The following is a 26,440-nucleotide window of genomic DNA, read 5'->3' on the forward strand; positions in this document are numbered from 1 at the left end:
CATATCATTCTGTCCCACTCTACCAATTCCAGGAAGGTTTAGCCTTTGGTGCCAAGGTATTCCAAATCCACAACAGTCAAGACTAAGGGGAAGGCAAAAAAGGAAGAGAGACAGACACCCCTCCGTTCTTGAACCCCTTCGGATTCTGGCCACTTCTCACCTACCCTTACTTTATAAGAAACCTCTATGTTGGCCCTTTTCCCATTACATTAGGGACTCCAGACCGAGAGTAACACCAACCTTTGCTGTTTCATTGTCCCAGTCAAATGCAGACTGGTAATACCCAAGATACAGGATGTCCCCTTTGATATCAGACTCTGGAAGGGAAAAAAGATGAGAGGAAATTATTATTATTATTTATTTATTTGATTTGTGTCCCACCCTCCTGTGGAAGCTTCCGTTAGGGAAGGAACTCGGAAACTAGGATCTCAGGGAGAATTGGGGGAGAGCTCTATCGTGGCCCAAGGGTGGAACGACGTGGGCATGAACTGCGCCCCACCTCTGGCTCAACACGGACGCAACTAACCTGGCCAACACCCGCAGACTATGCATGCACATATTTGGAGCAAGTGCAACTTTAATACATACATACTCAAGAACATGCACGTTCTAGATTGCAAGTCACTTAGTGATTTCTCTGCTGTCTAGAGGAAGGGTCCCCAACATGGTGCCCCCAACAATTTTCCTGGTGTTTTCCAAGGGCTTTAAGGAAGTGAGCAGAGTCAAGTGGGGCTTTTGGCAAGGCAGGGCTTCCGATTAACTGGATGCATTTAAAACCTGCACAGCCAAACCGAGTTTCTGCCTGAAATATCCAACAGTTCATGAGTTTTACGTGAGTTTTTAATGTCAGTTGTTGCCTGCCCTGAGCTGAACAGGGAAGAGCAGGCTAGAAATAAAAATGTATTATTAAATACAAGATTCCAGGGGGACTTCTTGCTCCATTAAAATCCTGAACCTGGAAAAGCAGCAGGAGAATGGAGCAATGCCAGCCCAGATACCCTCTGCTCAAATATGCAGAAGCAAAAATAATGAACTGAGAGGGGTGGATCCCAGTGAAGAAACAAATATAGATGGGAAACTTAGCTGGAGCTCCACAAGCTAAGTTTAGCTATTGTTAGCACGACCTTATACTCTTGTCAAGAGATTCCTTAATAAGTTGAAGTTGGTCCTTAAATATAAAAACCATTGTCCCTTGAAAAAGCTGTAAGGCGAAACGTGTCGGGACTTGTGTGAAATATAATAAGAATAACGAATTGCTGAAGAAATAAGACTCTATATAAGTCCAATTTGGATATTTCATTGCCATATTGGTTTCCCAGTACATCTATATTTTTCTACAGATATCCTCTGGACACCTATTTGGGACTGACCAAGCTAACGCTGCCGTGGGCGGGGGAAGAACAGCGTCAACTGAAAGAGTTTCAGTTCCGCAGGTTGATGTCAAAAGGAGAATGCTCGATTGGGTTGAGTCACATTTCTTTTTCGGGTCCGGAAACACGCCCGGGTTACCATGCGTCAAATTGGCACTGCTAGTTGTCCCTTGCCCTGCCATTATGATTGCACGTACATACGGTTCAGGTAGCCAGATAAGAGAGCTGTTGCTTCAGAAGAGCAGAGCATCCTCCTCCTAACCCCACCTTGATACCTTCTGCTTGCTACTTCTCAATATCTGTTACGAAACTTTCTACCATGGCAGCGGTAAAATCTGCCTTTAGTGTCCGTTGCACCATAAAAGCACTTGCTGAATTGCAGTTGAGCTGGGAGCAGCAGGCTTACCCAACAGATGCATGGTGGGGGTGAAGAAATCTGCACCCACACATTCTTGCCCTACTTCAAACCTCTTAAAGGAAGAGTTTATTTACCTGACTCCCCCTAGCCAGGTAGACCTGCTGTTTGGTTATCTCAATACCCCATAGTTTTGATTGCTGTTTGATAATATTAATGTTGCTGCGTTGTGTTGTGGGATTCTTTTTGAGAGTTGTCGAGGGCCTTTTTGTGAGCAGTCACGGGTAATATTTGTTGGAATCGGCAAGATACGCAGTGTGCATAACTGAGCAGAATACACAGGGTGTCCTGCAGGGGGCATCAGCATAGACAGGCTAGGTCCTTCCTGATGATTTGCAATTTTTCCCCCTCCAGTGTCCTGACCAGCTCTACAAGAAACTTCCTGCTTTCTTAGTATGCTTCCTCCTTGCTTGAAAAGAAGACTGCCGCTAGCTAGATAGCCAGGCCTCCATCTTTCTCTTTCTATACATAGTTGTTTCTCTCCTGAACAAAAACTATGTGATTTTTAAGCAGGCTGGTGCTCGTTCCCTCTGCATGTTGAAACTCTAATGATATTTATTTTGTGAAAAAGGTAAAAGGGCGGTGGTGTAACTGGCAGTGGAAGGTATAGCAAGCAGAAGGGCTCAAGCCACCTTGAACCCCAGGGGGGGGGGGAAAGCAGGACATAAATGCTTTAACAAAAATCAGGCCAATAAAGAGGCAGGCAGACGTGAGAATGGTACCTTCCATATGGTATTGCTGAATGTGCTTCCCATAGCAGAACTTGTAGGTCCACCAGTCCTTAGTCTGAAATGAAAAGGGAGAATGCTGAAAACTAAGATCCTCGGTCCAAGGTCAACCCCACCGAGTCACCTCTGGCTGTAGGTATTTTCACAAGGGAGATAGAGGGGGAGCACACCGATCCCTCTGTAACCAGAAAAAAAAACTGCTTTTCCTACGCAAATAAATAAGTGGAATGCGCAGTGCAGCTGAACTTCGACTGTTGAAGCCAAAATGAGACAGAGACCTTGGCATTAAGTTATTCCAAGATCTGGACAGGGGGGAATGAGTAAAAAGCCCCATAACAATAAGTATTCATAAAAGGGCTACACACTTCTCATGGAATATGAAGCCTCCAGGTGATCAATTAGTGGGGAGAATCATAGAATCATAGAGTTGGAAGGGACCTCCCGGGTCATCTATTCCAACCTCCTGCACTATGCAGGACACTCACATCCCAATCGCTCATCCACTGTAACCTGCCACTCCCTTGAACCTTCACAGAATTATTATTATTATTATTATTATTTGGATTTATATCCCGCCACTCCCCGTAGGCTCGTGGCGGGTCACAGGAGTCCTATCCCCATTAAAATACCCATTAAAAGACTTTAAAACAATCCCAACATGGCGGGAATCAGCGAGGTGACGAATCACAGGCAGCTGCTGTTTCTTTACTTGCGTGAGAACCTCCCAGGTACTAAAGATGACAGCCAAAGAGAAGAAATTTTCAAGTGCAAGACTCCAAACTCCTGGCTGTTGTGGGTTTCCCGGGCGGTGGGGCCCAGTAATTTTAATCCCTGACCTTTCTGCAGTAACCAGGGCTGGCCTCTTCAGAGGTAGGACATCTCTCCATGCCGAAATATGAGTTTTTGCATCTTGCCATGTCCTACCTCTGAGTAGACAAGAAAGAAATGTTCAAGCTGGCGATGGCAAAAACTTTATTCAAACAATAGAACAAGATCCTAGGTATAAAACCTCGTTTTCGTATTCTACTTCATCGGTGAATTTACTTCTTAATTGTTTTTTTCATTGTTTTTTTTCCCAAGGATAATAACAAAGTCTTCAGCACACTACCTTATATTTTATAGTGATCATTTATAGTTAACTTCGTGGGTAATTTATAAGATAGTCACCTTCATGGACCTTTGATATTAATAGACCCAAGTTATATGGCTTAAAATACAAGGTATATAAAATATAAGGTAGTGTGTTGAAGCCTTTGTTAGCATCCTTGAAAAAAAAACAATGAAAAAAACCAATTAAGAAATAATTTCACTAATGAAGTAAAATATGAAAAAGGTTTTATATCTAGGAACTCATTCTATTGTTTGAATAAAATTTCTGCCATCGCCAGCTTGAAAATGTCTTTCTTGTCTACTCATCTTTGGCTGACGGGTCATCTCTGGGTCCAACCTCTGAAGCAGCCAGCCACAGTAACTGGTGAAGTATCAAGGACTCAAATGAGCAGATCATGACTACCCAAAGCCCAGGAAACCCACAACAAGCAGTCAACTCTGGCTGCGGAAGCTTCCGACAACCCCGGCCTTTTTGTGATCGCCTCGAATGGGACGAGGCTTCGGCGACGTTATTTAATTGGCTCCACTGGAGATCGTTTAAGAGGCAGATTGCTCTGCTTTGAGAGAGAAGGGAAGCGCAGGGACTGCAAGGCAGAGGTTAGAGCAGTGAGTTTGGAGATTCCTCTTTCAGACCCCAGCCACAGGACTGACCGTAGCCATCCCTGGCAAGCCACCCTCTTAGCTTCAGCTCCCCTGCCGATAACATAGCAGCGTTCGTGACTTACCTCGGAGGAGTTTCTCAAAGATAAGTAGCATAAGAGCATTTTGTCTAGCCGAAACACTAAATAAAGACTCTAATACGTTGAGCGTGCTCATTCTGACCTCGACCTCATTCTAGAGTTGAAGGAACACTTGATTCCAAGGAAGTGTTGACCAGATCTATTAAGACAGACCCAAGGGCGGGGGGCTGCCCCCTGGACCTCCCAAGGTACTAAAGATGGCAGGCAAAGAGAGGAAATTTTCAAGTGCAAGAACCCAAACTGGGGGGTGCAAGACCCCCGGACTTAACTGGCTGCCCCCTGGACCTCCTGACACTTGTCCCCAAGTCACCTTGATAAGGCAAGGAGCTGCTTCCATGGGTTTCAGCAGTTCCGAGACCCCCAGTCCGGTGTAGCTCTGTGGATCCTCATCTTTCTCCTGATGGATCTTCACCGCGGCGGCCGGTAGTCGGCACTCGTATTTCTGCTTGTATTTGGAGGAGATGGTCACCACGTCGGAAGCCTTGCTCTGGGGACGTACAAGAGCGGGAGCCGGAGGGTGAGAAAAAGGGGCAGCCAGGGACGGGGAGGCAGGGATTTGAGGGATGATTGCTCACAGCTGTGCCGGTCTGAAAGGAAGAGCCAAGAGCACCATCCAAGGAAGGCCTTAAAGGAGGACTGACACAATAAGACCCTGGCACCTGCGTTTTGGACCAGTTGTAGTTTCCGGGTCAAAGCCAAAGGCAGGCCCGCATAGAGCGAGTTACAGAAGATCTTAAAACAACCTTGCAAGGTGGGCCAGGTTCAAAGAGACTGGCAGAACACCAGCAAGCAGAGTCCACGGAAGAGAGGAGAGCCTGAACCTGTGTTGTGGATATAGCCGGTCATACGGGGGAGGAGGGGGATCGTAGTTGGGCTTTATTATTAACTAGGGGCCAAGCACATTGCATTCAGGAATACAATGGGCGCTAGATTGGAGGGGGTGGTGGTGGAAGAATTTTGTGGATGGAAAGGTTGCAGTCAGCTGTTAGGGAACTCACCGGCAGGGGCAACTCTCACGCAGCGGGGATCTGCAGCCTCCGAGCCTCGGAGGAAAGTGGAAGGAGGGGGGGTGGTCAGGGGTGGGGGACAGAAGGCAATTGGCTGGCCGCTGGACAGACAGGCAAGCCGGTTGGAGGAGGAGGCACTCAGGGGCGGGACAGGTGCCCTGAATGGGTGTTAAGTGCTGAGTGGCAATTAAGCCATGAGACACGCCCTTCCTCCAAGGCCTTATCAGAAATATATTATGTGGAACAGATTATTATTATTAATTAAATTTACATACCACTGACCCAATGTAACCCAAAAGATCATAGAAAATGTCCTTGTGCTCCATCCTCTCTGGGAAGCACACTGAGAAGGGATTTCAGAGCCCCAGAACATAAGAGCCTTGGGGGTGGAACACGAAAACCAAGCAGCAATGTAACCTTAATGGCCTTGGGCAGATTAGAAACAGCTTATAACTCATCTAAATAGATATCAGATATGCTGAGGCTCAAGAGTGGGAGTGTCTTTGTACCGCAGGCATGCCCAACTTCAAAGATGGACAGATTGTTAAAAGATCGTTGGTCGGTGGCCAAAAGACATTTACATGTATGAAAATCTTGTAACTGCTAATTGCAAACAGACTTTGTTAGCAAGAAGGAACAAGCATCTTTGACATATTTTAAGAAAATCAAGAACATATAACCTTGTATGATGTTTGAAGCTACAAGGTAAGTTAGTCACGACTGCATCTATCAGGAGGGAAAGTTCGCCAATGTTGGGAGACAATGTTGAAATCTTATAAACCAGGAGGGGAGATCAACTGATCAAGAGGTTCTTCTCCGGAGGGGCTCTTTGCCTATGACCTACTTGATTTTCCTCTTTTCCTTTTTATGCCATACAACAACCCCGCAAGGTAGGTTAGGCTGAGAGTATATGACTGGCCCAAGGTCACCCAAAGAGTCTTACGCTCCGCCACCTCCAACTGGCTGCGGATCCTTGGCCCCAGAGAAGCGTGTCGGACCTCAACAAGGGCCAGAGCCTTCTCAGTCATGGCCCCCACCTGGTGGAACGAGCTCCTTGAGGAGATCAGAGCCCTGCCCGAACTTCCAGTGTTCTGCAGGGCCTGCAAGAGGGAGCTTGCAGGCTTTCGCTTGAGGCCGACCGACTCAGAACACCTGCTGGTCCCCCCAGACGCCTGCCCATGACTCTCCCAAAGATACTGTTAATTGTTATCTTTAACCGCTCCTGCGGAACAGAATAAATAAAAGAGTAAGCCCTAAGGGGGAGGAGAAAGGGCGGGCTCTGTCTGGGATAAAAACTCGGAGGGCCCTCCGAGTGTCACTCCAGGACCAAGCAGCCAATGGGGAGCCATGCAAAGCCCGGCTCCCCATTGGCCGCTTGGCCCAGCCTCGCCTTGCCCAGCCGGGGACTCACCGCACACAAGGAGAAGCAGCCTTCCCCGACGGTGAGTACTCCCGCTGGCTTCCCCTCACCCACACACACACACACACACAACCCCCCTGGCCACCCCCCCATCGTGCCGCCGCTGCTTCCCCGCGCCCAGATACACACACACTCACCAGCCAACCCCCCCCTGATCGCTCTGCCGCCGCTTTCCCGCCCCCACATACACACACACACAACCCCCCTGGCTGCCCCGCCGCCGCTTCCCCATCCCCACAGACACGCACACAGCCACCCACCGCACTCCCCCACCCCACATCCACGCACACACTCCTGTCAACCCCCCTTTCCTCACCACCTCCCCCTCCCAATTCACCCCCCGCGATTCCCCCGACCCTTCGCCCCCCATTGTAACTGCTAGCTTCCCTAAGTGAGAGCCCACCCAATCAGAACACCACTGAATCGATATATGTGCCCAATTATGCAGTTTGTGCAATTTAGGTAGCTTAATAATTTTGAAGATTTCAGCAATTGATTAACTATGATGATGATGCATTTATGCGGCTTTAGCCTCGTAAGCCACCCTGAGCCCTTTGGGGAAAGGCAGCATAAACATACAGAATAAATTTACTTATTATTTTTGTATAATTTAAATTATACCCTGCCCTTCCCGACACGAGGTGGCTAACAACCTGATAAAAACAATTAAATATGACAATACAACTCCAATAAAAACCCCTTCAGTCAGTCCCCAATAAATACATTACAATCCAACAATCCAAGAGATGGCGGAAGAACATTCTCCCCCTATTGCATTTGGTAGATCACTGCATCCCTGCTCTGATATATCCAGGAAGATCTAATCACGGTGCTTTTCTAAGCGAGACCTCCAGTTCGTAAATCCCGGGACAGCTCTCCTCCCCAGCCTCAACCAAAAGCCTGGTGGGAGAAGCCCATCTTACAGGCCTTTGATAATGATAATAGTCCGGCCCTCTTGACCTTCACACCACGCTGGGTCTCTTAAGTCAACCCTGAGAATGGAAGAGCTATGCTCTAAAATAAACCTTAAAATGGAAACAAGCATTTTTCTAATATTATTTATTTATTTGATTTCTATACCGCCCTTCCATATGGCTCAGGGCAGTTTACATACACCATCGTAGGGAGATACATGGATCGAGTCAACATACCCCCCTAAACCCCCTAGAGAGGTCAGGCTGCTTCAGGCCATGGAGGGGATGTCAGAGGTGGGGACCTGTGGTCGGTCTCAGGCAAATGCCTGGTGGAGGAGCTTCCTTTTGCAGGCCCTGCGGAACTGTGGGCGTCTGGGCAGGGCCCTGCTCTCTTCAGGGGGCTTGTTCCACCAGGTGGGGGCTAGGATGGAGAAAGCTCTGGCCCTCGTTGAGGACCAACGTGCTTGTTTGAGTGCTCTATCCAGGACAAATCTTAAGTGCTAGAGAGGTGTCCTTCTGGCTAGGAATTAATTAGCTGATATAGGAAGGTGAACTAGATGCCGAGTGCCCAATCGTTTCCATATCTGACCTGACTCCTAGAGACACCTTGTTGCCTCCGAACTCAGTCCAGAGATTCCAGACACCATGCCACATGGCTGGGTCATGCCACTTCCAGACGACGTGACGCCTAGGTTCCAGCATTGACTGTCTCCAATTTGAAAGAAGCCCTGGGTGTCCTTTCTACGCTGAGCCAGACTCTTTTTGGAAGCCTCACTTGAAATTTTAAAGAACACACTGTTCCTGCCACCTGGAACCCTCTTTTAGGTGAGAATTAACAGGAACAGAAAGTACCCCATCTTCAAGATGAAAGCCAGGCCAAGATAAGAGCCAGCGTGGTGTAATGGTTAAGACCAGCTGCTTTTAATCCGGTCAGCCAAGTTAGATTCCGCTGCTCCCCCACATGCAGCCAGCCGGGTGACTTTGGGCTCATCACAGCCCTGATAGTGCTGTTCTGACCGAGCAGTAATATCAAGGCTCTCTCAGCCTCACCACCCTCACAGGGTGCCCTATTGTGGGGAGAGGGGAAGGAAAGTGATTATAAGCCACTTTGAGGCTCCTTGCAGAAAAAAGCAGCATACAAAACCCACCTCTTCTTCTTCCTTTCCTCCCTTCTTCTCTGGTGCCAGATTAAGGCCGGAAGTCAAAAGGAAAAGAAGCCCCAAAGATTTCACTGGGGCTTGGCTATGTTTAAGGCAGCTTTCTGCAAACCACCAAGGGGATCAGAGGCGATAACTATTCCAGCAACCCCTAGTCAATTGTCTTTCCCCTCAAGTCAAGCACAGCACATATGCTGCAAGCCTCACCTGTGATGATGCAACCTGTGCCACGAACGCAAACATATAGCAACAAATCCTTGCCAAGGAGCTAAAGGGCCCTGAAAACAGGCACTGGGGTGGAAACTTCATCGCTAGTCTATGGTCACTGTTTTATAGCCCACAAACGCTCCTTCAGCCCAAGCAGGGCTTCCTTCTCAGCCCAGTTTTCAAGGAGAGCATTAAATATAGAGAGAGATGCTTCAAGATTAGGATCTGGCCTTCTAAATAGGTTTCAGTATTGTGGGCTGGAAAAAAACAGCCAGCCAGCATGATGCAGCGGTTACAATGAACATGTACCGAAACTGGCTTTTACTGAACTGGACCTTTAATGCAGCCTTTTCCAACTTGTGACCATGGAAGAACCCCTGAAATATCTTTCAGGATTTGAGAACCCTTGGGGGTGGTAACATGCCCCTTCAGAGAAGTGGACGCCATTGTAAGACCAGCCACTGCACGTTATGAGCTGTTCAATTGCGGTTAAGTTCAGAATTGGGATAAGCCAAAACTGTGTCCGTGTGTCTGTCCTTCCTTCCTTCCTTCCTTCCTTCCTTCCTTCCTTCCTTCCTTCCTTCCTTCCTTCCTTCCTTCCTTCCTTCCGGAGGCTCAGGGTAGTATACATAAAACGTATAAACAATACAAGAAACAATCCATCCATAACATATAACCATAACATTAGTACTACTAACTGATAACTTTAACAGTGGTAAGAGAGCAAATAGGTCCAGGAGCAGAACACATTGATGGATTTCTGGGAAAGAGGGGGCAAACCTGAAACACTATTCTGCAATGGAAATTTAACCAGTGACCCTAGGTTGGTCACTAAGCTACAAAACAGAGGGTGAAAGAACTTTGCTCTGTGATCCTGTGGGGTTCCATTGGGGAGGAAATAAATATACAATCCAGGCTACCTTAAGGGCTGCTCACACTGCATTGCTGAGGATCGCCAAAGCTTTGCACATACCTCCAAGGTCCTATCTGAGCTTCACAATGGTGTCCATTGCATTTCCTGACCCTTCGGTCCCATCCATAAGAACAGTCCTGCCGGATCAAACCAGCAATGCATCTAAACAGCCTCCTGTTTCACAAAGTCCAAACTGTTGCCCCAGAATGTCAACCAAACAGGGCATAAGTCTAAGACTGGTATTGTCTCCTTGTATTGCTATTTGAAGGCTTCCTGCCTCTGGACATGGAGTCTCCCTATAATTACCCTGGCTAGGAACTACCAGTGGCCAGTTCTTATCCAAGGGCTTCACATCGCATGCACACCTGCTACTAAATGAGGAGACTCTTTGTGCATTTGCCGAAGCAAGTTCCAGTTTTCGATTAGCATAGCACCATCAGCTTGCACAGCTGGATTAATGCAGGCAAGAGCCATTAAATCCACTTCAAAACTGACCACGATGATTCTGAGGCCATAGAGAAACCTCAGAGGACGAAATGCATGGAAGAGACAGGAGTGGAACTACATATCAGTTCCAAAGGAGTTTCAGTTCCAGGCACAGCCTGTGAAAGTTGAGGTCATGAGACACCTGTTCCGTTAAATGCAAAAACGTTTGAAGTTGCAACATAAACACAACCATCCTTCTGACCATCTGACACTTTCCCATCTGTAACTCCATAAGGTTGGACGTTAGACCTATTCATGTCGCATCTAACCTGCATCTAAGAATATACTGATAAGAAAAAGCCAACACACATTCACATTAATTCAAAAACCAAAACAGGGATAAGTTGCTGGCCTTTAGAAGAAGAAGAAGAGTTGGCTCTTATATGCCACTTTTCTCTACCCAAAGGAGGCTCAAAGCGGCTTACCATCCCCTTCCCTTTCCTCTCCCCACCACAGACGCCCTGTGAGGTGGGTGAGGCTGAGAGAGCCCTGATATCACTGCTTGGTCATAACAGTTTTATCAGTGCCGTGGTGAGACAAAGGTCACCCAGCAGGCTGCATGTGGGGGAGTGCAAAATCGAACCTGGCATGCCAGATTAGAATTTCGCGCTCTTAACCACTACACCAAACTGGCTCTTTAAAATAACACATCCCACTACAGATAACTGGAAAGGAATAGAATTACCCAGTATATGTATAAAGCAGGCCCATCATTGACCATTTGGGGAAGAGTGCGGTCAACATGACCATATCGATTATACTCCACTCTTCCCCACTGCACCACTCTTGTGGATCTGCTCCCAGCACCCAAGCCTAAACCAGAGACTAGGTGCAAGTCAACCAGGGCTTCCACTAGCATGGTGTCATGGACAAGAGCCGCAGTTTCCAATCTGGTGAGCCAGGTTTGATCCCCCACTCCTCCTCCACATGCAGCAGCTGGGCCCCCTCGGGTTGTCACAGTCCCGTTAGACCTGCGCTCAGCACAGTTCTGTCAGGGCTCTCTCAGCCTCACCTACCTCCCAGGACCCCTGTTGTGGGGAGAGGAAGGAAAGAAAGACAGTTGTAAGCCGCTTCGAGACGCCTTCGGGCAGTGAAAGCGGAGTATAAAACCCAACTCCTCTTCTCCATTCCTCTGGCCTTTCCCTCTGAGAACTGGCCCTCCACCCGCAGATCCGCTGAACATGCCCAGAGGAGCACCTATAACTGCTGTCTAGGCCGGCAGAGGTCCGAGGGGAGAGGCACCCTCTCGTTGCTGCTGCAACAGGCGTCAGCCAGGGCTCTCCCGCGGGGACGGGGCGCTCCGCCCCCAGCAGCCTTACCTGCCCAGCCATGACGGGCTCGGCGCCGATCTCGATCCCATATTTCAGCTCGTTGAGCTCGTGCAGGTTCAGCGTCCCCAGCGCCTCGGCGGCGGCCGCCAGCCCCGCCAACACCCAGAGCACCCAAGGGCCGCAGGACGCCGAAAGGGGTCGCGCAGCCGCCATTTTGTCCCCGCCGCTTCCTCCCATTCGCCTTTTGCCCTTCCTTGGGGCTTACTTCCGCCCTTCCTTCGGGCCCACGGGACCCGCCTTCCGCGTCAATCACGTCGCGAACGCTTCTCCGATTGGGCCATCCGGAGGAAGGGGCTGGCTCGGGGCGTGAGATGGCCTTTTTAAAATAACCTGGGGAAGAGGGATTGGGTGCTTGCTGGTAGCCAATGGGAAGGGCGACCGCTTGGCGAGGACCGCGGAACAGGGAGGGGGGGAGCTGCCGCGACGCGATTGGTCTGCTTTAGGTCTTAGCAGCAGCCAATCGGGAGAGCGAGCGCCTGTTAAAACAGCAGAGGCTGGATTCAGGTGGGATAAGCAGCGACGTTTGAGGTGAGAAGCTGGGAGGGTCTGAAGCGGGAGAATGAATGGAGACTCCAAGGGCATCCTGAAGACCAACAAACCTTTATTTAAGGTAGGAGCTTTCGTGTGCACTGGAATGGACTCGGCTTCTTATCCTACTAAGGCTTCTGAATCTGCTAAAAACATCTTCATTGTACTGCATATGCGGTACAATGCGGGAATTGGTTCAAAGCTACATTTCTAATAGCCCCAATCGCCCCCTTTCCTTGGGAGCTCACTGGTGAGCTCAAACTAGCCAACTTTGCAGGGTTATTGTGAGGGTGCTCCTTGGAGGAACAGCAGAATTAACAATAACAGTAGAATTATAGAATCATGGAGTTAGAAGGAATCTCCAGGGTCATCTAAAGGTAAAGGTAAAGGTATCCCCTGTGCAAGCACCGAGTCATGTCTGACCCTTGGGGTGACGCCCTCTAGCGTTTTCTTGGCAGACTCAATACGGGGTGGTTTGCCAGTGCCTTCCCCAGTCATGACCGTTTACCCCCCAGCAAGCTGGGTACTCATTTTACCGACCTCGGAAGGATGGAAGGCTGAGTCAACCTTGAGCCGGCTGCTGGGATTGAACTCCCAGCCTTATGGGCAAAGCTTTCAGACGGCTGCCTTACCACTCTGCGCCACAAGAGGCTCTCCAGGATCATATAGTCCGACATAATATTTAGTGTCAGAACAAAGTTCGAGTCCAGTGGCGTTTAAGACCAAGGAAGTTTTATTCAAGGGATGAGGTTCTGTGATCAGGCATGCTTCCTCAGATACAATAAAATGGACTCAGCTTGTTATTCTACTAAACAGAGACGACCTGTCAACTGAAGATGAGTAGACAGGAAAAGGTAGTTTTCAAGCTGGTGATGGCATAAACGTTATTCAAATAATATAAACTCTTATAAGGAGAATGAGTTCCTAGATACAACAGTCTCATTTTTGTATTTACTTCATCAGTGAACTGTAAGAAAATAAAAATATATCATGACCTCATGCAGACCTTATAAAATAAATATATGTAAATTTTATATAACTAAAGTTTTCTTCTACCTTGTCAATATAGTGTAGTATTTCTTTAAATTAGTTTTTCAACGATACTAACAAAGTTAGTCTTCAACACACTACCTATATATGGAAACTAATATATACATTTTATATTAAAAATTCTTACATCAAAAAGCTAATTATAAAGGGTATTACCAAATATCCATACCTTATATTTTAAGACATCTAGCTTGAGTCTACTAATATCAAAGGTCCAACAAGGTAACCATCCTCTAGGGCAGGGGTAGTCAACCTGTGGTCCTCCAGATGTTCATGGACTACAATTACCATGAGCCCCTGCCAGCATTTGTAAGTTTGCACCTACTGCTTCAGTGACTCCATCCAGCCACCTCATTCTCTGTCGTCCCCTTCTTCTTTTGCCCTCGATCACTCCCAGCATTAGGCTCTTCTCCAGGGAGTCCTTCCTTCTCATGAGGTGGACAAAGTATTTGAGTTTCATCTTCAGGATCTGGCCTTCTAAAGAGCAGTCAGGCCTGATCTCCTCTGGGACTGACCGGTTTGTTCGCCATGCAGTCCAAGGGACTCGCAAGAGTCTTCTCCAGCAACAGAGTTCAAAAGCCTCAATTCTTTGATGCTCGGCCTTCCTTATGGTCCAACCTTCGCAGCCATACATTGCAACTGGGAATACTATAGCCTTGACTAAACGTACTTTTGTCGGCAGGGTGATGTCTCTGCTTTTTAGGATGCTGTCTAGATTTGCCATAGCTTTCCTCCCCAGGAGCAAGCATCTTTTAATTTCTTTGCTGCAGTCCCCATCTGCAGTGATCTTGGAGCCCAGAAAAATAAAAGCTGTCACTATCTCCATTTCTTCCCCATCTATTTGCCAGGAATTGAGAGGGCCGGATGCCATGTTTTCTTGATGTTGAGTTTCAAGCCAACTTTTGCACTCTCCTCCTTCACCCGCATCAACAGGCTCTTTACTTCCTCTTCACTTTCTGCCATTAGAGTGGTATCATCTGCATATCTGAGGTTGTTGATATTTCTCCCTGCAATTTTAATTCCAATTTGTAACTCATCTAACCCCACCTTTCTCATGATGTGCTCTGCATACAAGTTAAATAGGCAAGGTGACAGTATACAGCCTTGCCGAACTCTTTTCTCAATTTTGAACCAATCAGTGATTCCATGTTCAGTTCTCACTGTTGCTTCTTGACCTGCATATAAATTTCTCAAGAGACAAATAAGATGCTCTGGTATTCCCATCTCTTTAAGAACTTGCCACAATTTGTTGTGCTCCACACAATCAAAGGCTTTAGCATAGTCAATGAAGCAGAAGTAGATGTTCTTCTGGAACTCCCTAGCTTTCTCCATGATCCAGCATATGTTGGCAATTTGATCTCTAGTTCCTCTGCCTCTTCGAAATCCTGCCTGTACTTCTGGAAGTTCTCGGTCCACATATTGCTGGAGCCTAGCTTGTAGGATTTTGAGCATAACTTTGCTAGCATGAGAAATGAGTGCAATGGTGCGGTAGTTTGAACTTTCTTTGGCATTGCCCTTCTTTGGGATTGGAATGTAAACTGACCTTTTCCAATCCTGTGGCCATTGTTGAGTTTTCCAAATTTGCTGGCATATTGAGTGTAGCACTTTTACTGCATCGTCCTTTAAGATTTTGAATAGTTCAACTACAATGCTGTCACCACCACTAGCTTTATTGTTGCTCAGACTTCCGAAGGCCCATTTGACTTCACATTCCAGTAAGTCTGGCTCCAGGTCAGTAACTACCCCATTGTGGTCATCAGGGATGTTAAGCTCGCTTTTGTATAGTTCTTCTGTATAATTTTGCCACCTTTGTTTAATCACATTTATATATCGTCTTATAACTCATCTACATAGATATTAGATATGCTGAGGCTCAAGAGTGGGAGTGTCTTTGTACCGCAGGCATGCCCAACTTCAAAGATGGACAGATTGTTAAAAGATCGTTGGTCGGTGCCCAAACGACATTTACGTGTATGAGAATCTTGTAACTGCTAATTGCAAACAGACTTTGTTAGCAATAAGGAACAAGCATCTTCGACATATTTTAAGAAAATCAAGAACACATAACCTTGTACGATGTTTGAAGCTACAAGGTAAGTTAGTCACGACTGCATCTATCAGGAGGGAAAGTTCGCCAATGTTGGGAGACAATGTTGAAATCTCATAACGAGGAGGGGAGATGTTTTTGAGACATCGTAGAATTAACTCCTGTAAAGCAGATTTTGAAAAAGCAGTAGATAAACTGGCCGTCTCTAATAGAAAGACACTTCCCCCCCCCCCCCAGACGATTAATAGAGCAAAAGCCAGGGTGAGCTCTTTTACTGGAGAATCATTATTGTCTTATAGGGAGCGGGAAACTACTAACAGAACGTTATGTGTGCTATTCAGCATATTCTCACCAGATTAAAAAAGTGTTTTTGAAACACTGACACCTTATCTCTTTGAACCACGTGTGCCGGCTTTAAGGTATTTGTTGAGTGAATTTTATTCCCAGCCTTCCTCCAAAATCTAAGGCCATGCATGCTGTTCTCCCATCCCCTATTCTGATTTATTTATTTATTTTATTCACATTTATATACCGCCCACCCCAAAGGTTCAGGGCTGTTTGAACTGAGAACTATACAATGAACCATATATATAAATAACTATAACATGAATGATACTAACTGATAACAGGGTAACAGAACAACATTAAACAGTAATAATTCAAACAGGTCCAGGGGCAGAATGCCGTGATGGATTTCTGGGGGTGGGGAGAGGGAGGGGGGCAGAGGCCCTGTAGATGTTGTTGGTTGTGCTTGGTGTCAACCAAATGCCTGGTGGAAGAGCTCCCTTTTGCAGGCCCTGTTTTAGCTCTGTCAGGGCACTGATCTCCTCTGGGAGCTCATTCCACTAGGTGGGGGCCAGGACAGAGAAAGCTCTGGCCCTGGTTGAGGTCAGGTGGGCTTCTTTAGGGTCAGGGATCATTAGCCAGTTGGTGACGGCGGAGCGTAGTGCTCTTTGGGGGACATAGGAAGGGAGGCGGTCCCTCAGGTACACATATGGCCTTGAAGATAATTACCAGAACCTTTAGCCTGATCCGGAATTCAACTGGCAACCATTGAAGCTGGTGGAGAATGGGCTGGATGTGGGCCCTCCATGGTGTTGCTATTAGGACCCTGGCCCCTGCGTTTTGGACCAGTTGTAGTTTCCGGGTCAAAGCCAAAGGCAGGCCCGCATAGAGCGAGTTACAGAAGATCTTAAAACAACCTTGCAAGGTAGGCTAGGTTGAAAGTGTCTGGCAGAAGACCAGCAAGCAGAGTCCAAGGAAGAGAGGAGAGCCTGAACCTGTGTCGTGGATATAGCCAGTCGTACGGGGGAGGTGGGGGGATCAATGTTGGGCTTCATTATTAACTAGGTGCCAAGCCCATTGCATTCAGGAATACAATGGGTGCTAGATTGGAGGGGGTGGTGGTGGAAGAATTTTGCGCATGGAAATGGAAAGCCTGTAGTCAGCTGTTAGGGAACTCACTGGCAGGGGCAACTCTCATGGGGCAGGGATCTGCAGCCTCCGAGCCTCGGAGGGAATTAGAAGGAGGGGTGGAGGACGGAAGGCGATTGGCTGGCCACTGGACAGACAGGCAAGCTGGTTGGAAGAGGAGGCACTCAGGGGCGGGACAGGTGCCCTGAATGGGTGTTAAGTGCTGAGTGGCATTTAAGTCATGAGACATGCTCCTCCTCCAAGCCCTTATCAGAAATATATTATGTGGAACAGATTATTATTAATTAAATTTACATACCGCTGACCCAAAAGATCATAGAAAAGGTCCTTGTGCTCCATCCTCTCATTTCAGAGCCCCAGAACATAAGAGCCTTGGGGGTGGAACACAAAAACCAAGCAGCAATGTAACCTTAATGGCCTTGGGCAGATTAGAAACAGTTTATAACTCATCTAAATAGATATTAGATAAGCTGAGCCTCAAAAGTGGGAGTGTCTTTGTACCGCAGGCATGCCCGACTTCAAAGATGGACAAATTGTTAAAAGATCGTTGGTCAATGGCCAAAATACATTTACATGTATGAGAATCTTGTAACTGCTAATTGCAAACAGACTTTGTTAGCAAGAAGGAATAGACATCTTCGACATATTTTAAGAAAATCAAGAACATATAACCTTGCATGATGTTTGAAGCTACAAGGTAAGTTAGTCACGACTGCATCTATGGGAAAGTTCGCCAATGTTGGGAGACAATGTTGAAATCTTATAACAAGGAGGGGAGATGCTTTTGAGACGTCGTAGAATTAACACCTGTAAAGCAGATTTTGAAAAAGCAGCAGATAAACTGGCTGCCTCTAATAGAAAGACACTTTCCACCCCAGACGATTAATACAGCAAAAGCCAGGGTGAGCTCTTTTACTAAAGAATCATTATTGTCTTATAGGGAGCAGGAAACGACTAACAGAATGTTATGTGTGCTATTCAGCATATTCTCACCAGATTAAAAAAGTGTTTTTGAAACACTTGCACTTTATCTCTTTGAACCTCCCCTGACTTTTGGGCAGGTTTTATTATTCAGGGAGGCTCTCCCTCCCCCGCTGCAAGAGCACTGAGAACTCTCTTATCACCCCACTTGTCCTTGGTTTGTTTGGAGGTTGCTGGAAATGTACTGCCAAGAACAACCTTAAGGGCATGTCAGATGTCTTCCTATGTGTCCTCCTCCTCCTTCTGTCCTCCCCTTCCTTCTTCCCGCACGAAGTACCCTTCTATAATTACCCCTACAAGGGTGACCTATCCTTGTCTGTGTCAATGCATCCTCTGCATCCACCATGCTGTATTCCACATCATCCTATGGATCCTTTCAATAAAGACTAGCTTCTTAGCTCCACCTGTGTCTGGAGAAGTTCTATTTGAGAGGGTCGCTTCTGATAGAGTGGGTCAGTCATGGTTCGTGACAGCCTGCTCCGGAGTTCCATCTTTCTGCTAGGTCACTTGGGAGCTTGGTTGGCCACTTGAGCAGGCTAACCTTTCATTTGTTTTAGAGCTCAGGAGAACAGACTTCACAATACACATGTCAATGGACATAGACGTTTGTCAAAGCTTATAGTTATGTACACATTCCATTATCAAGTTTCAGGATGTTTTTTAGCTTTCGACCTTTGACACAGAAAGATTCTTTCGAGATTCTAAGAAAACCTATATTTCTGGTGATTATACAGAGACCAAAGACTGACCTTTTGATGCTACCCCAGTGCTTGGGTTTGCCCAACAGCAAAGAACAGAGACCAAATTAGGCAAATCTCTGCAAACGTTATTCCAATCTTCAAAAAAGGGAGTAAGGATAACCCGGGAAACTACAGACCAGTGAGTCTGACCTCTTTGGTGGGTAAGATAATGGAGCAGATATTAAAGGGAGTGATCTGCAAACATCTGGAGGACAATTGGGGGAGGGATGGGATTTTTAGCCATCATGTTAGTAGATTGATGTTTTAATGGGAATTTTAATGGGGTTAGTTGTTGTGACCTGCCTCGAGCCTATCGGGGGAGGCGGGAAATAACAATAACAATAATAATAATAATTTGGTGATCCAAGGAAGTCAGCATGGATTTGTCTCCAATAGGCCCTGTCAGACCAGTCTGGTTTCCTTTTTTGACCAAGTAACAGGTTTGCTGGATCGTGGAAATTCGGTTGATGTCATTTACTGGAGAGCCAGCTTGGTGTAGTGGTTAGGAATGCGGACTTTTAATCTGGCGTGCCGGGTTCAATTCTGCGCTCCCCCACATGCAACCAGCTGGGTGACCTTGGGCTCATCACGGCACTGATAAAGCTGTTCTGACTGAGCAGTAATATCAGGGCTCTCTCAGCCTCACCCACCTCACAGGGTGTCTGTTGTGGGGAGAGGAAAGGGAAGGCGACTGTAAGCCGCTTTGAGCCTCCTTCAGGTAGGGAAAAGCGGCATATAAGAACCAACTCTTCTTCTTCTTCTTCTTCTTCTTACTTGGATTTTAGTAAAGCTTTTGATAAGGTTCCCCATGATGTTCTGATGGATAAATTGAAGGACTGCAATCTGGATTTTCAGATAGTTAGATGGATAGGGAATTGGATAGAGAACCGCACTCAAATACTTGTTGTCAATGGTGTTTCATCAGACTGGAGGGAGGTGAGTAGTGGGGTACCTCAGAGCTCAGTCCGGTACATTTTAACATATTTATTAATGATCTAGATGAGGGGGTGGAGGGACTACTCATCAGGTTTGCAGATGACACCAAATTCAGAGGATTGGCAAATACTCCAGAAGATAGACAGAGTTCAACGAGATCTGAAAACAATGGAAAAATGGGCAAATGAGAACAAGATGCAATTTAATAAAGATAAGTGTAAAGTTCTGTATCTGGGTCAGAAAAATGAAAAGCATACCTACTGGATGGGGGATACGCTTCTATTTGTGGACTGTAAATTAAACATGAGCAGGCAGTATGATGCAGCTGTAAAAAAGGCAAATGCCATTTTGGACTGTATCAACAGGGGCATCACATCAAAATCACAAGATGTCATAGTCCCATTGTATACAGCACTGGTCAGACCACACCTGGAGTACTGTGTGCAGTTCTGGAGGCCTCACTTCAAGAAGGACGTAGATAAAATTGAAAGGGTACAGAGGAGAGCGACGAGGATGATCTGGAGCCAAGGGACCTATGAAGATAGGTTGAGGGACTTGGGAATGTTCAGCCTGGAGAAAGGGAGGTTGAGAGGGGACATGATAGCCCTCTAAGTATTTGAAAGGTTGTCATTTGGAGGAGGGCAGGATGCTGTTCCCATTGGCTGCAAAGGAAAGGACACGCAATAATGGGTTTAAACTACAAGTACAACGATATAGGAGCCTCTTGTGGCGCAGAGTGTTAAGGCAGCCATCTGAAAGCTTTGCCCATGAGGCTGGGAGTTCAATCCCAGCAGCCGGCTTAAGATTGACTCAGCCTTCCATCCTTCCGAGCTTGCTGGGGGGAAAACAGTAATGACTGGGGAAGGCACTGGCAAACCACCCCGTATTGAGTCTGCTATGAAAACGCTAGAGGGCATCACCCCAAGGGTCAGACATGGCTCGGTGCTTGCACAGGAGATGCCTTTACCTTTACCTTACAACGATATAGGCTAGATATCAGGAAAAAAATATTTCACAGTCAGAGTAGTTCAGCAGTGGAATAGGCTGCCTAAGGAGGTGGTGAGTTCCCCCTCACTGGCAGTCTTCAAGCAAAGGTTGGATACACACTTTTTTTGGATGCTTTAGGATGCTTTGGGCTGATCCTGCGTTGAGCAGGGGGTTGATGGACTGTATGGCCCCTTCCAACTCTATGATTCTATGATTCTACATCACAGCTCCCAAGGTTTTTAGCTATCCAGAACTGTACATCAGGCTGGGTCTTTAAAAATCAAAACAAAAACACCCCAGAGACATCTTTAAGATTTTCTGCATGATTGTGCCACTCCTGGGATTTCTCGGAGGCTGAAGTATATTTCAGGAGTTTCTCAATGGTAAAAAAGGGGAGAAAGGCTGCCGTAAACAAATGTGGTCACCCAGTTTCGTGTAGTGGTTAGGAGTGCGGCCTTCTAATCTGGCATGCCGGGTTCGATTCTGCACTCCCCCACATGCAGCCAGCTGGGTGACATTGGGCTTGACACAGCACTGATAGAGCTGTTCTGACCGAGCAGTGAAATCAGGGCTCTCTCAGCGTCACCCACCACAGGGTGTCTATTGTGGGGAGAAGAAAGGGAAGGCAAATGTAAGCTGCTTTGAGCCTCCTTCGGGTAGAGAAAAGTGGCATATAAGAACCAACTCTTCTTCTTCCTGTGTGTAGTTTTTCAGGTCCATGAACAAGAAAGCTGCAGGCTGATTCTTGAGGATTCATTTGTGAAAGCCACAGAAGCGCAATTCCATCTTAAGAAAATCCCATTCATATCTGTCTTCAGTTTCATTTCCAGCGATGGTCACACTTGCATGGTTTCCATAGTACCTTTACCATTAGGTGGCAGCATGGGTACATCTCTGCCCTCAGCTGTTACAAGCCCATCTTATGGCATGAAGAACATGTACCTAAGTTTCCCCCACACCATACTGTTTATTTACAAAAAAAACAAAACCTGGATTTAATCATTACCAGTGGTGCAGATATGAGAATATTGTGGCTTGCCTTCCCCTTCTTATTTGAGACTGATGCAGCAGGTGGATATATATAAAAAAAGACAAAGGGTTACTATACCCAAGGAAACAATCATTTCAATCATGAAGGAAGAAAAGCGATCTAAAACTGTATGGAGTTCTCTCTTCCTCCATTTTCTCCTCCAGTAGCCCTGTAAGATAGATATTAAGATGATTACATCTCTTTCAGTTTCATATGTAGAAGTGTAATCATCGTAATATAAATGGTTAAGAGTTTAAATATGCAAAGGAAAGGCTAAGCACTGGATCCTTAAATAGTAAACAAATAGCTTTATTGAGAAGAGAAGCATCTATATAAAGAGAGAGGCGATAAACCTGACTAACTGGAGGGAATTAGAAAGGACAAGTGCTCAAAAGAGCAGATAGACTCCAAATGAGCTGATCAGGATACTGGAGGAGATTATTTAAAAACAAAAGGATATTCCTAATCTAAATATGCTAACTACATATCTCTCCCCATGCTCCCTGGAGGATATTCTTCAAATGCTGTTGAATCATGCTGACTACAAATCTTGCTGATTCCAACAATATCTACTTTATAGGGCTGTTGGAGGAGAAAAATGGGAGGAGGGAACTGCATACAGCTAAGATCGCCACCTCTAGATTGACTAGTTCCTAGAGATTTAGAACTGGAGCTCAGGGAGAGTAGAATTTCAGGAGAGGGGATTCAGAATGGTATAATGCCATAGAGCAGGGATTCCTAGCCAGGAGCTGAGTAGTATGTCCATATATGGTCAATGGGCCTGTCCCCCCCCATCCCCAAATGGCCAATAATGGGCCTGGGAAGGGGAGGGGCCCCAGGTGGGCGTGACCACAGCTCTGCTTCCCAACCTTATTCTGCCCAATTGCACCACTTCTGGGGTATCTAGAAGCCTGAAGAACATTTCAGGGGTTTCTCAATGGTAAAAGAGAAAGCCTGGTCTTAAGGCAGCAAGGCTACTTGCCATGCAGTCAAGGTGGTACTACAGACTCATGCAAACGAAGGACCATAATTCACCGTCTCAGAGACTGCCTTGGCAGAAGGCTTATGGACCAATGGGAACTGTCTGTAAAGACCAATCAGGACTCTTGGCGTGCTGGTTTGACAGTATGCATTGATTTTATTTATTTATTTAGATTTTATATCACCCTTCCCTACGGCTCTGGGCAGTTTACATAAAACATTGTAGAACATTTACATAGAACATATAACAATATAACGGATAAAAATCATGATATATGATGCCAACTAGAACAGCATTTCAACAAAACAATAACAATGATAATCCCTGGGTAGGTTCGACCTCTCAGTCTGGGGGGGGGGGGACTCTCTATTGATGACGCTGGAGGAGAGGCGGCAGAGGTGCATTGTGAACCGTCCGTGTGCATGTGCAAAGGGTGCACTCCAGTGATTGTGGTGAGAATGCAAAATATAAACATTCACTTTGCTTGTGATATGGACCTCATAATAATAATAATAAGTGAATTCTTAGAGTTTCTTTTACAAGTAGAAAATGGAAAGCTTTCTGCAGCAACCAGAAAAACTGGCCTCATTCCACGCTAGGGAGGGTGAGTGATCTGTTGCACCTTCTGTTTCCAGCAATTAAGGAAGGTTGTTTGCTTGGTTGGGAACCGAACCATAAAATGGAGGGTCAGGCAACATTGCTTAATGGCTATCAGGTATAGGGCCATTAGGGAAAAATTAAATGCTTGGCCCTTTTCACCCCCTTTCCTCTCTACATATTAGGCTAAAAAAGGTAAAGGTATCCCCTGTGCAAGCACCGAGTCATGTCTGACCCTTGGGGTGACTCCCTCTAGCGTTTTCATGGCAGACTCAATACGGGTTGGTTTGCCAGTCCCTTCCCCAGTCATTACCGTTTACCCCCCAGCAAGCTGGGTACTCCTTTTACCGACCGCGGAAGGCTGAGTCAACCTTGAGCCGGCTGCTGGGATTGAACTCCCAGCCTCACGGGCAGAGCTTTCAGACTGCCTGTCTGCTTCCTTACAACCCTGCGCCACAAGAGGCTCTTACATACTAGGCTAGAAATGGCCAAAAACTGCAAGTAGGCCCACAAACATAGATATTTCTTAGAAGCAAAAGTTTGAAAGCAAATATGCATTTTCTGGAGGTGGGTCAATGGTTCAACCTGATCATTTCTCTGAAATCCTTTAGATGTCCAATTTGATAAGCAGACTTGCACAGGAAGCTACTTGGCTATAACCGCAGCCAAACCGGTTTGAAATAAAATGTACCTTTGCGAAATCTTTGTCTTTCTGTTTCATGAAGGCATCAACTTCCCCGAGGCGGGCGCATGGACTGTCAACCTCCGCCTTTCAGACAATGAGGGTGGGAGTGAGGAAATGCGGACACAAAAGAGTATATAAGGGGAAGTTGTCTGTACGAGGTTTGGCTTTACTGACAGGCTCCCATGTTAAACGCCCTTGATATGAGAAAGGAGAACTTGGTGTGCAACTCTGTTTCCAGTTTTATGAGTGGAGTTTAGACAGTCCAGTTGCAGTGGGGCCCATTGGCCTGGGCCCACTGCGGTCTTGCACAACAATTACATTCTGCAGCTACATTTAGACACCAATGCTTCTGAGGTGTGTGGTGCAGCTTTCCTTCCACCTTCCCCTTCTGTCTCAGGTACTGATTTAGTTGGTTGTGGGTGGGAGGGGGGAGTTTGAATTTTTAAACCCCTAACACTTTTGTCATATATGAACTGAGCAGTGATTCTCCCATTCGTATCATCCAGGCAGGCGATCACGATATCCGACTGGGAATTTAGCCTGAGCTTCCTCCAGACTCTTCACCCTTTGGAGTTAACCGCAGCGCTTGTTCCATTGTGCTGGGCCCCGGATCCTTGCCCTAGCACGGAGTGACTCCTTTGAGAGTTCAGCAGCTGACAAAACCAACCACGCTGTACCATCCCCAAGTGGTACGTGTTGTTTTCAGGCCTGCAGGCTCTCATCACTTTTGCGGTCGAGGAAAGGGCCTAGATCACTGGCCGTCTTCAAGCAAAGGTTGGATACACACTTTTCTTGGATGCTTTGGGCTGATCCTGCGTTGAGCAAGGGGTTGGACTAGATGGCCTGTGTGGCCCCTTCCAACTCTATGATTCTATCTGGATTATGCTTTTGCTGCCAGGGGCTGTGTTTGTAGGAGAAAAGGGATTGCATTTGGCTTAAATCCACAGATCCCTTCACTTGGGGCTAGTTAGAGGGAATTGCTGGCGGCTCAGCTATTAGGATTATTTTATTCAGTGTAATTATGGATGATGGGATGATGGATCAGACCATCCAGAGCTGAGATTAAGGGACATGATAAAACAGCGCAGGCAAAAATCTGATTCTTTAGCAACAGATAAGCATTGGGAGGAGGATAGCTGCAAAAAGGGGATTAGGGTTCTACAAGTGGGTGACTCACAAGGACTTGCAGAGGCTTCTCGGTTTTCATTCTGAATGTTGCTCCCATCACTGTTTCCGCTTTACGATGTGAAAACATCTTATGTTGCAGCCATGGGGGAAATCTTGAAGAGATGCACCAAAAAATGCAACGGAAATCCGTCCACTGGCAAAATTTAAGGGGCACGGAAACCCAAGCTGTAAACATCCAGGAGGCCAAGCACAAGGTGTGGACTTCATGAATGTCGTAGTCCGTCTGGCACGGCCAAAGGTAGCAAATGTAGCGCTCCAGCGTTGCATGGCAATATCTCCATTATTTTTCAGACAATTTCAAAACTTTAAAAGCCAACAGTTTTGTCTCCTCCAACTCTTGGACATGAAAATAATTTGACGTAAAAACTGAGAAAAATTGAAAAACACAATTACAGAGCTTTAATGTTTGCTGTTTTTACATACATCTACATGACCAACTGATTCTTGCAACTTTTTGGGTTCCTCTCCTAGGATTGTCAGCTCTGGCTAGGGAAATTCCCAGAGAGTAGTACCTGGGGAGGGTGGCATTTGGAGGGTGGGGTGGGCTCAGGGAGGACAGGATTCTATAGAATGTGCCCTCCAAAGTTGCCTTTTCCTCTAGGGGAACTGATCTTTGTAGGTTGGAGATCAGTCGTAATTCCAGGAAAGCTCCAGGCCCTACCTTGAAGTTGGTAACCCTACAGCCTCTCTTTCTGTCCCCATCCCCTCCAAAAAAAGGTTCAGTAACCGGTTGGAATATGCCAGGGGTGGCCAAACTGGGGCTCTCCAGATATCCATGGACTATAATCACCATAAGCCCCTGCCAGATGTCCATGGACTACAATGATCATGGACTACAATTACTAGCTCATGGTAATTGTACTCCACAGACATCTTTGGCTACCCTGGAATTGTCAATGTCTGGTGCACAAAGAAGAAGAAGAAGAGAAGAAGACCGTGCAGGGAGCAGTAGGAGGACAGATAGGACAGTGAGATTGGGACCTTCTCCCCTTTTAAATGTAATTCCTGTCTCCAGATTGCTACTTTTTAGGAGTAATTTTTCATCTTCTTGGAAGTCCCACAGTCGGTCTTTCTGTCTCTCAGGTAGACATGTAGTCAGGAACCTACCTCTGTCTCTCGTCTTCATGGGGTGGGGTTTTGTGTTAGAGGCCCCAAACATTCCTTGCTGCTTCAGGAGCCTCTTATCTGACAACCCCCCCGATGTTTCAAGAAGATTGAACCAGGGGGTCCAATTCTTTGGGCTTCCAAAGAGAGTGCCTCCATCCTACCTCCATTATTACCTATGAATGTGGAAAAAATAGACCAGGGGTAGTCAAACTGCGGCCCTCCAGATGTCCATGGACTACAATTCCCAGGAGCCCCTGCCAGCATTCGCTGGCAGGGGCTCCTGGGAATTGTAGTCCATGGACATCTGGAGGACCGCAGTTTTGACTACCCCTGAAATAGACTCTCTGTTC

The 26,440-nt window shown here is 46.6% G+C and overlaps 1 protein-coding gene and 1 long non-coding RNA gene across 2 annotated transcripts in view; one reads left to right on the forward strand and one right to left on the reverse strand.

The window, feature by feature from the left end:
• OS9 (OS9 endoplasmic reticulum lectin) overlaps positions 1 to 11,999 on the reverse strand; it is a 33,353-nt gene extending 21,354 nt beyond the window's left edge. The window contains exons 1-4 of the mRNA XM_077329153.1: positions 11,787 to 11,999; positions 4,674 to 4,850; positions 2,508 to 2,571; positions 241 to 317 (exon numbers count right to left, since the gene is read on the reverse strand). Coding sequence (XP_077185268.1) covers positions 241 to 317; positions 2,508 to 2,571; positions 4,674 to 4,850; positions 11,787 to 11,975 — 507 coding nt within the window. The 5' untranslated portion in view covers positions 11,976 to 11,999. The remainder of the gene's footprint in view (positions 1 to 240; positions 318 to 2,507; positions 2,572 to 4,673; positions 4,851 to 11,786) is intronic.
• Positions 12,000 to 24,054: 12,055 nt separating this feature from the next.
• On the forward strand, positions 24,055 to 25,464 carry LOC143831380 (uncharacterized). Its single transcript, XR_013228863.1, has 3 exons — positions 24,055 to 24,192; positions 24,302 to 24,569; positions 25,063 to 25,464. It is a non-coding gene; the product is annotated as an uncharacterized LOC143831380 (long non-coding RNA).
• Positions 25,465 to 26,440: the final 976 nt, after the last annotated feature.

This window comes from Paroedura picta, chromosome 3 (assembly GCF_049243985.1).
Source record: "Paroedura picta isolate Pp20150507F chromosome 3, Ppicta_v3.0, whole genome shotgun sequence".
Lineage (NCBI taxonomy): Eukaryota > Metazoa > Chordata > Lepidosauria > Squamata > Gekkonidae > Paroedura > Paroedura picta.